This window comes from Crocodylus porosus, unplaced genomic scaffold, assembly GCF_001723895.1.
Source record: "Crocodylus porosus isolate Cpor-Errol unplaced genomic scaffold, CroPor_comp1, whole genome shotgun sequence".
NCBI classification, from domain to species: domain Eukaryota; kingdom Metazoa; phylum Chordata; order Crocodylia; family Crocodylidae; genus Crocodylus; species Crocodylus porosus.
In genome coordinates, this window is record NW_017728949.1 from 37285091 (window position 1) to 37295954 (window position 10864).

At 41.8% G+C, this 10864-nt stretch overlaps 1 protein-coding gene across 2 annotated transcripts in view; it reads left to right on the forward strand.

Annotated features, from left to right (window-relative positions):
- ZNF385B (zinc finger protein 385B) overlaps positions 1-10121 on the forward strand; it is a 322138-nt gene extending 312017 nt beyond the window's left edge. Inside the window, exons 6-9 of one of the 2 annotated variants that reach the window (XM_019554589.1) lie at positions 3034-3279; positions 4738-4916; positions 6645-6746; positions 8684-10121. In XM_019554589.1, coding sequence (XP_019410134.1) covers positions 3034-3279; positions 4738-4916; positions 6645-6746; positions 8684-8902 — 746 coding nt within the window. In that variant the 3' untranslated portion in view covers positions 8903-10121. The remainder of the gene's footprint in view (positions 1-3033; positions 3280-4737; positions 4917-6644; positions 6747-8683) is intronic. The other variant, XM_019554590.1, reaches the window with a different exon arrangement.
- Positions 10122-10864: the final 743 nt, after the last annotated feature.

The window sequence follows — 10864 nt, forward strand, 5'->3', positions numbered from 1 at the left end:
TTTTTTTTTTTTTTTAGTACTGGTAGGCTGAGGCTGGGTAGGGGATGGGGCCCAGCAGGACAGCCATGGGGACTTCTCCTGTGGCTCCCCCAATGGGACAGAGGCAGGCACATCTGGAGAAGCCACAAGAGAAGCTCCCATGGCTGCCCTAGCCAGCCTCATCCCCCACCTGGCCCAAGCCTCCTGGCACTTATTTAAAAAAAAAAAAAAGGCCTGCACTCACCAGCTCCAGCAACAGCAATCGGAACCTCTGGGGGCTCATGGCAGAGGTTCAGCGGGGATCGCAGGGATCAGCGGGGATCGCCCCTCCTGTACTTGGCCCCGGCACAGCCGGTGTTGCATCACACAAGTGCAGCACAGCTCGGCAGGGCACCGCACACTGCCTGAAAGCCGGGGTTCCAGAAGTCACCCAGAGTACAACACCACTCAGCCCCACTGGCCCCAGCTCCCAGACAGTGCACAGTGGCTTGTAGATCCACACTGCACTCGCACCATGGGGCAGCTGCCGTGCAGGTGCTAGACAGGGACTGCAATTCCCACTGCCCCACACTACACGAGGGGGGCTCTGCCATGAGCCCTCAGAAGCTCCAATCATTGCTGCTGCAACTGGTGAGTGTGGGGCTTTTTCTTTTTCTCAGAGGCTGAGACCAGGTGGCGGCTGGGGCTGGGCAGGGCATCCATGGACACTTCTCCCACAACTGCCCCCGCCTAGGGAGAGGCAGGCACAGCCAGAGGAGCTGCAGAAGAACCTGCAGCTGCCCGACTGTGCCTGCCTTTCCCCAGCTGAGCCAAATCTCTGAATCAATGCCAAATCAGCACCAAATCTGCAATTCTGATTCAGCCAAATCGAATGGGGACAGTGATTCGACTCACCAAATCAAATCACTGTCCTCCGAATAGGCCAAATCTGAATAGAATACTTCCCTGTTTGCACAGGCCTTCTGAAAACCCTTATTATCATCAGTGGTAGGTTAGTACCTGCTTGACTATGATAGAAAACTATTAAAGCAGTGGTAACTCTAAAGATAAACAATATGCATATTATAGGGATTTTGCTAATTTAAGTTGAGCTAGTTTACTTTTAAGTTTATTTTGAGAAAATAAGATATAAAGCCATGCTTTGAAAGAGTTCTTGTCTGCTCCTTTTCACACAAGTTTTCTTTGCTTTGTCCTGGTATCTTGTAGCCTGTTTTTTATGAATATTTGTCCCATAAGTAAGCTATAATATAATCAATTATATATTCAGAGCTGCACTTCTGGACCTTTAGCTAACTGTAAAGCTCAGATTTTATCTAAAAATGTTAAATATACTTATATAGTTTTTTCCTTGAATAAATAGTCTTGAAGTACAATTAGACAGACTGATGTAAATTAATACAGTTGAAAATCTCTTGGTGTGATTTTTTTTTTTATAGAGGATGTTAGTTATTTATGGTGGTCAGGGACCTCCATTCCCAGAGATAGCATCTGACACACACATGTCTGACACTCATTTAAGGTACTACGGCCACTGTATACCCTTCCTAGCTGCTGGATGGCTACTTATAAATAATCTAGCTTCTCTGCTGGGAAGTCAGCATGGCCTTTGGTCACAAGAAGGGCCAGCTCAGTAGCAAGAGAGCCAACAAGGTTGAGAAGACTCCTTGCAGAACAAGTGCAAGTCACCTGCATTCCAATAACGGCCCTAACAAATCCCTCTACAGCTTCAGCTAAGTCAGTTAACTTGTTTGCAGTGTGATCATTCTTTGTAAAATGAAATAAAAGTGCCTACTTGCCTGTCTCATGGGAGGCTTGATGATTGATTAATTATTGTAATGTGATTCAGAAGTACATGTTGGAGCCTTTAGAGCCCTCCAGTAAAGAAACACTCTTTGAAAATCTTATCTAAATATTTGCAGCCATTCCCATATTGATGATGTGGCACTTGGGAACTGAAATGGGAAAATGAAGTCCCAAGACTGTGGTGGAGTTTCTTGGTATCCTCCCCACTGGAATTATTTTGAAATGCTCTGTTGTTTGGTAAGAGTTGGTTCATTCCAAAGGGAAAAAATTTGCTGTTCAGAAATTGTTTAGTTGATCCTAAAGGTAAGTCTCTGGTAGAGATACTTCAGTGGTGTCCCAAGAGACTGGGAAGTCAACTCCACAACAGTTAAGCTTGGCAGAATTATATTCTATTTTTTAATAATTTTGACAGCTAAAATTAAAATCTATTTTTAAGCTTTTACTTTGATTTTTATTCATTTAAGTTTTCAGGATTGCCTGATATTAGAAGTGTGGGAGCATGCACATGCAAAGACACACTTACATGCATGTGTATGCACACACACAAACACACCCACTTCCTTCTCCAGCACAGCATATGGCAGGAAGTTTCTGGGCTGCCAAGCTGTCAGCCCACCACCTGGCCCCCGTGCACAGTGGTGCCAAGCTCAGTGCCTGCTTTCCTTTGTCCCACGGCAGTCACTTCCCCCAGCCCTTCCTGCTTCTCAGCAAAGAAACCTCCAGCTGCTGCAGTGGCATCTGCCCCCTGCCACCAGTGGTTTGCTGTGCCCACCAGCTCCCACCCAAGTTTACAAAGGAGGGACTGGCTGGCTAGCACCCTGGAGGCACTGAGGTAGGGAGGCAAGGGTAGCAACACACACACAAATACACAGTGCCCAGCCCATGTCCCCACCTCCAGCCACTGATCGGCAGAAGCCTGCTCGGGCACTGCAGCGGCAGCCTGTTCTTACATCCCCTCTCAAAAAAAACCGTTGATCACTAGCAATGGAAATATTTTGTCATCTGTCTGTGAGTGTGAAGCAAAATCAATGCTTATTGGCAATAAAAAATAGAATCCTGCCAAGCCTTACACTTGTATAAGTTTGATGGCAAGTTTTTAATAAGAGAGTCCAAAGATTTGTGCCCATCACTGCCTTGGGCATAATTATGGTGACCCAGAACCTACAAGTGCTCAGTGCTGCACAAACATAGAATGTTTTATGATTTGCTGGAAACCACACATTACAGCATACCTCTGTTTTTTTCTTTTAGAGGATAAAGGGAAAGCAAAAACCAATAATTCAAGTCAGCATCCAAATATTGAAGTGAGTCCATTCCTACCCAAACCTGGAGTTATAGCACTAGCACCTGTAACATCTACATCATCCTCCAAGAGCACAAATGGAGCTACTAGCACAGTTTCTGAATCAGAAGAAGAAAAAGCCAAAAAACTACTTTACTGTTCACTATGCAAAGTAGCTGTGAACTCTCTTTCACAGCTAGAAGCCCACAATACAGGTGAGTGCCTACAAAATATGAGTGTGACAAGGGGGGAGGTGTTAATTAAAATGACACAGAGTTGGCTTTCCAACACTACTTTAGGTCTGAACATCAATGTATGTGCACTATTGAAGAGAAATAGGCAGATAAGGTTATTTGGGTAAATCCGATATCTTTTATTAGTTCAACTCAAATAGTTGGAAAAACTCTTCTTAGCAAGCTTTCAGGCGCAAACGCCCTTCATCAGGCTGAGGGAGCATCTACAGATGGTCTGTGCTCTTCTTGGATGGAGTGGTAAAGCAGCCAGAGGCCGGTACATATGAAAAAAAACAGTCAGTTAAAATGTCAATTGAGGTGGTCAGTAGAAGATAGAACACAGAAAGGCAATGGAAAAATTCAGGTAATCAGGAACTAGATCCATTCTTTTACCTGTTCTTGAAGCTATCCTTAACACAACCTCAGATATTGTCTAAACTGATATTTTCTACAAACATCCTAGAACCCATGTTACTTAACCATACTTTATCATTATTCCAGGGATGCTTCCACTTAACGTGAAATTTCTCAGTTCAGTGTATATCCTGTACTTGTTCAAGTTCTACTGAATGCTAGGTTTTTTCTTCTTATCCTTAGCAAATACTGTGGTATTAGTAAAATATATGTTTTATGTAATGACGTTAAGAATACACTTTTTAGAATGATGTATAACGGCGCTTTGGTAATTGAGGCCAGCTCCAAATAAGCTTGGCCAATGAGAACAAATCCAGACGATGTCTGCTTGGCATTTTCTCCCCTGGAATGCAATACTTACTAATGCCATGATCCCCACAAATCAACTAGATTGTAGAAGAATGCATAATTAAGACCAGCATTTCTAGGGCTTCTCATTCTATACTTGAGCATGCCCCACACGTCTGCTCCCTCCTACTTATACCAAACTCAAAAAATGCAGCAGGGAAGTCACCCCAGTTCAGAGTCTCAAGAGGACAGTGCTTCACCACTTCACTTCCTATTTTGGTGTTTATGAGCAGGAGGGTTAAAAGTGGTTGAGCAAATCTTTCCTTTTCCAGTGGCAATCTGAGTAGGAAAATATGATTAACCAGTTCCTGTCATCCTCCCTTGGCCCCTGAAGATAGCCCTTCCATTGCAGAATGGAAAGTAGCAACAACCCGAGGGGGGGATAATCCATTGTGTCCATCTTTTTTGGCACAGACTCTCTATAACTTTTACCATGGTTTTGCCCCTCCCTGCCCCCCTCTCTCCTTGTGCAAGAGTATGCTATACTGACCAAAGTCAACACTGTTAATAAATATGAGCCTTGAGGATTTAACAACTCTACTTCATAAATGATCAGTTTGTTTCAGAAAATTAAAAATGTTAGAAGCTGCAGCAATGCTTAAAATATAAAGTTTGCTGTGATTTGTTGCTCTGGAAGAAATTAAGTTCTTCAGTTAACTCTTCCTATTTGGCCATCAGGTTCCAAACACAAGACAATGGTCGAAGCACGGAACGGTGCGGGTCCAATTAAGGCTTATCCTAGACCTGGATCCAGGCTGAAGATTCAGAATGGCAGTAAGGGCTCAGGACTGCAGAACAAGACATTTCATTGTGAAATCTGTGATGTCCATGTCAATTCAGAAATTCAACTTAAGCAGGTAGGTTAAATACCTCCGAAGCTAATTTTATATAACTGCTACTTGCAGTGCACTATTATGGTGTGGGTCTGCAGCTGGTAAATGTAGAGAAGCTGGAGACATGCTGTCCCCTCTGGGTTTTTTTAATTCAGTAACTCAGTAGTTTGGTCACTTACCCAGAGTGTGAGGAACCTTATTTCAAAACATGCCCTAGATCAGGCAAACAGTAGAGTTGAACTTGGGCATTTGGTCTAAGGTACTTTGTTGTGTTTCTCACTCAACTCCGATTGCAGATATTCAACTTTGCATCAAATATTTAAATATATTTTAATATATGAACATATCATATTTAGTGAATGAGAAAGTAAGTGACTCTAGCTTGGTGGTTGGGACAGTCACCTGGGAGGTAAGGACATGATGGTTCCAGTCCCTTGAGTAGTTAATAATTACTATATTTACTCAAACCTAAAAAAAAGGGGTTTTCCCCAATCATCATGGGAGGGGAGGAGGGGGAAGAGTCTTAGACTTGCAAAGAAGCAAAGGGGAGAGGGCAGGCAGCTGCTGCAGCTCTGGCCCAAAACCTGAGTCAAAGCCAGAGTCAGACCTATAGCAGCTTCCTGTCCCCACCTGTGCTTGCCCTCTGCAGCTTCTGCCCCTCCTGTCCCACCCCCTTTCCCCTCCTTTACTGGTGTGTGCAGCTCGGCTCTGGTTTGGGCAGGATTCTCTCCCAGGCATGGAGCACATGAAAACTCCTCCCCCTGCCTGGCCAATCACCAGTGTCAATGCTGCTGTGTGGCCTGGTAGGGGCCATGCTTCCATGTGTTGTGCTCTCTAACCTGGTAGGGAATAGAGCCTGAGCAGCGTCTGACAGTAAGCAGGGGAAGGAAGGAAGAGATGGAAGCTATGGGGAACCGGGGCTGAAGGGGCGCAGGAAGGCTGCAGGGAGAAGAACTGAGGGGAGCAGAGGGCAAGGCGGCTTCCTGACCCCCCACCCCCAGTCACTGCTTTCCCTGCAGTAGCCATGGCAGGGAGATGAATTTAAGACAACCCTCCAATAATGCTATACCAAATTCTAACAAATTTATAAATTTTGCATATATAGAATATAATTGGGGGGGAGGCATCTTAAATTCAGGTTTGGCTTAGATTCAGGTAAATACAGTATTTGTACAAAGTGGAACAGTGTCAGCTGGAAGGACTGAGATCATACATCTCTAGGCTGGTAGCACTCTCCTGAGAGGTTGGAGACAGTAGCATAACTGAGCTGGCGGGGGGCATTAGGACAGCAGCCTTAGGCGTTGCCTTTGAGGGGGGTGGGAGCGTGCACAAACATAGCTATGGCTGATTGCACTGCTGAGATCAGCACTATAGCAGCAAGTGCTGCCCAAAACATTGTTAGCTGCCCCAGGCACAGAGCTGCCTGGTGAGAGATGCGAGTTCAAATCTGCTCGGGCAGAAGAAGGCATTACTGAACCAAATGATCAGCTCTACATAACCGTAGTATCTTTGATCTTATATTTGATTACATTTTGATTCTTTATATGATATACTCAAAATTGTTCTGCCTTACTCAGCAAGAAATAGGATACAAGCTTTGCATCCCACTTTGGGGTCACTGCTGTATTCTGAGTCTCACTTGTTTTATAGTGCCTTGAGGACAAGGGACTAGGTACATGCAGTCAGTAAATCAACTCCAAGCATGAAGCTTTGAGATCTTTAAACAACTAAGTGTGTTGATTTTGATTTCAGCACATTTCCAGCAGAAGGCACAAGGACAGAGTGGCAGGAAAGCCTATGAAACCTAAATATAGCCCTTATAACAAACTTCAACGCAGCCCAAGCATTTTAGCAGTAAGTACTTTCACTTTGCCCGGTTATATATGTGGGTTTGTAACCTTGGGACTGCCACTGCAGAGAGACTATGAGGATGACTGAACTGACACTTTAACAGAGAAGGAAGCCTTCTGAGTTCTTCCCCCACAGGCAGAATCTGTATTAGCATCAGAATTTAAGGTATTTATGTATTCTGTCAGCCCACTCAAAGGCAAAAAAGCACTTGGCAGCGTTATTTACTGCTACAGAGAGAGAGTGAACAGTGTGATGTGGAATGGATTGGAGTCTAGATGAAGGCTATGAACTCAGTTTAAGTTCACTTCCTCTCTTTATAGACTTAAAAATATACACGCTGCCTATCTGGTCAGTTAAGAAAACATGCAGCAATGATGGATGCAGCTAGGAAGAAGGGCACAAGGTGTAATGCTGAGAACATGTTAATTTTCATTCTCGCAAACAACAAAGTAGTGTGGGTGTTGCTTGGTGTGTAATGCTGGAGCTGTGTACAGTTTAGAAGTATTAATTGCCTAATTAATCATTAGCCCATGTTATTCCTGGGCATCTGAGCACCACTTTCTGCCTTTTGGCCCCAATTCCACAGTTCTGAGCAGTTTCACACTTTTCTGGGGCTCCTTACTAAGGGACTTACTGGTCCCTTTAATGAAGGGTTGCCTATTGCTAAGTAAAAATTGTGTGCCTATCTACTCACTAGTTAAGTCAATCTTGTAAAGATTCATTAGAGAGGAGTATGGACAACTCATGATACAAAGGTACATTACTATTTGCATATAAAGAAATACAAATAGAAAAAGTAAATATGGGAGAAGTAAACATAGGAGAATTCTGCGAAAGTTGAAATATTAGCGGTTCAGTGTAGTCATACTGAGTTGAATGAAGATGCTTCAGGCATTCTCTAACTCTATTCACTCAATAGCTTCTGGTCACACTAATCTTGTTCACTTCTGTAATATATCATGTTGTTATCTCCTGGGTAATAAGAGACCTACAGTAATAAAGGCAAGACATAAGTCTCTCTGTCTCTCCCCCTTATAAGTATATAACCTTGAAACACACCATCTCTAGTGGATTTATATTGTATCTATGTCATGGGTATCAGATCGGTATGTTGTGGACGTCAGTGAGCCATCGTTCATCAAAATGACTTTTTTTAATTTGCGTTAGAGACTACAAAGTATACTGAAAAGAACAAGTCTGTGTTAGCAGGAAAAGAACTTGATGTACTAATAGTTGTTTCCCATCTCTGATTTCTACATCTTTGAAAACTTAGTTTAGCAAGTGAAAAGTGATTTAAAAGTACACATTTTTGTTTTGTAGTATTGTGCTGAAATCATGAACTTGACTCACTTTTCCGATCTTGAGTTGACTTAGTGGTAACCTGTATAAGTTTTATGTATTTCATTTGGGTAAATTTTCCGTACTCATCCCTGTTCTCTGCCTGCCCTTACTCTACGGCAGTGGCTTTCAAACTTTTTGGACTTGAGGCAGTCTTCATGGACTCAAGGCCCCCTTCCATAATTTTTGTGAATTGAGTGGCACCCAATTTCAAAAAACTAATTTATATCTGACAGTGCTTACTTCCTTGCAGGGGGCTGATCAGGGACAAGGTTGAGCCTGCCTTCCCATGTTCAGCTCTTCACACATTACTTACCTCCTCCCCTTCAGAGGATCTGGCAGCATCCATAGGTGCCACAGCACCCTTGTGGAGAATAATTTCTCTATAGCTTGCTGTATATGTAAACATGGCTACATCATTTAAATTGTCTTTGGGGCTGAAAAGGTAACGTGGGTAAATATTTCCAAAAGGCTTTCAAAGACCAGATTTCCTAAACATTTGATATATTCTTTGTAAGGGTTAACCTTCATACTCATAAAAATGGAAGCAGGAAATAGAACCTGTATTCACATTTCTTTTTGTTTGTTTGTTTGTTTTTCAGGCAAAACTTGCATTCCAGAAAGACATGATTAAGCCCCTGGCACCTGCTTTTCTTTCATCTCCTCTTGCTGCGGCCGCAGCTGTATCATCTGCTCTGTCTCTCCCGCCCCGTCCTTCTGCCTCTTTGTTTCAGGCACCTGCAATACCACCAGCTCTCTTAAGGCCAGGCCATGGTCCCATCCGTGCAACTCCAGCATCCATCCTTTTTGCACCATACTAGTTTTGTAGAAATAGTAAGATGACAATGGCCAGTAGGAGGTGGAAAAGGAAAGCAAGCAAGCATTCAATATTGTAAAATGTCCTTCTCTTTTGAAATGCCTGCAGTGTGAAACCCCAGCTGACTATGTCACAGAATTGATCATGGATGGGTACTGCATTCTAGATGCCTAGACAGCATCTCTCTCCTTAAAATTCAAATACTTTGTTTGGGAATGGTTTACTGAAAGCTTACTTGCTCATCAAAGATTCATGTATCTGATTGTTGGTTATATTTTTAATGTGTATACAATGCACCTTGAAAACAAGGAACAGAAAACATTTTCCTGGTTGACTTGAACACTAAGGTCTTCCTCGCTCACACTTATGTACATAGATCTCTGGAATCCAACTGGGTATATTTTAGTGTGAAAAAGGTAGATTAACCAAGTGCTTAATTGTGGGTAACATCTTAATACTGAATTGCGTCTTTTCCTTTTCAGTGTGCTCTTGTTGACAGGGATTGTGTACTGTTTTAGACCCCAGTACTGGTGTATCTTGTGTAGTACTAGAGATGTATCACCTGTCTGATCTACACATTTTTAGTTGCTGTGCAAATATTTGAAAGCAACGCAGCTTTGAAGCTTTTTTTTAAATTAATGTATTTCTTTTGTTTTATATTTTATTTAGAAAGATTAAAAATAGAAAGCCATAAAACATATAGTTAAGATTATTACTTGTTTGATATTTTCATTTAACTTATTTTGTCATTCTTGACTTGTGTTGCTAAACAATGTTTAAAATTAAAGGGAAAACAAGCCTTTTCATTGCACATTACCACCACTCATGTGCATTGTTGAAGAAGATAATGGGTCTCTGTATTTATATATAAATATCTTATTTCTTCACTTTTAAACTTGTTTCCTTTGTAACAATGCTGCATAATGGTGTGGCTCCCTGATGCAATAATGTACAGAACAAAATATTTATAATTGACCAACTTTTATTTTCTGTTTACTAAATATATTGCGGTTCTTTCCTGTCTCTCCTCCTGCCCCTTCCATCCTTTTATAAAGGTAATATCAATATGCAGTACTCAGGTGAGATCTCTGTGTGATATTGGGGGCGACAAGGTACTAAAGGAACAAAATAGAAGTAATTCTTTTAGAACATCTTTATCTGCAATCCGTAAATAGTCAAATGTCTGTGTATTTTTTTAAATGTACCTTTTCAATAAAATACTATGAAAAATATAAATGCTTGTTGGGTTTATTAATCAGCAAGAAAAAGGGATGTTTGGGCGAAATACTTGTGACAAAGGCAGTGTTTCAGCAGTTGAGTTACACTAGAGAATAATTATAGTACCTAAAAAATTCTTAAGGTCATTTTCTTATCACATTTTGCATTGGGGTCTTTTCATTGCTTTTCTTTAAATAGCCTTTTGGCAAGCTCCAGAAAGGAATGGCTGAGCCAGGTGGGATGCATAAGCCCATTGTTGAAACACCATGCCCAATATGCTATAAGGCCATGCTATCAGTTAATAAACTAAAGATTTATCTTTAAAATAAAGGTGATTATGATTCAGACTAGAAGCAAGTTATTTAGTATGTATTACAACACAGAAGAAGCCCTTCATTGTGAAGCTGTTAGGGTTATTACGTACCCAACATGACTGACATAAAAATCACAACAGTTAAGAAACGAAAACATAAGCCATCTTATAGTTTATGCTCTGTAGTCAAACCATACATCTTAACAGTACCACAACTACAGTAACGCACACAATGTGTGCTATAACTTCAACTCTGCCCATTTTTACTCTTATATTTACTAGTGTATTATGATCTGGGAAATAGTATGGTAAAGGCTTGCCAGTCTCTCTCTCTCTCTCCCCCTTACAAGTACATAACCTTGAAACACACGTAGGTCAAGGGAATGATAGAATCCAGGCATTTCTAAGGGGGCGGGGTTAAAGTTAATGGAAACT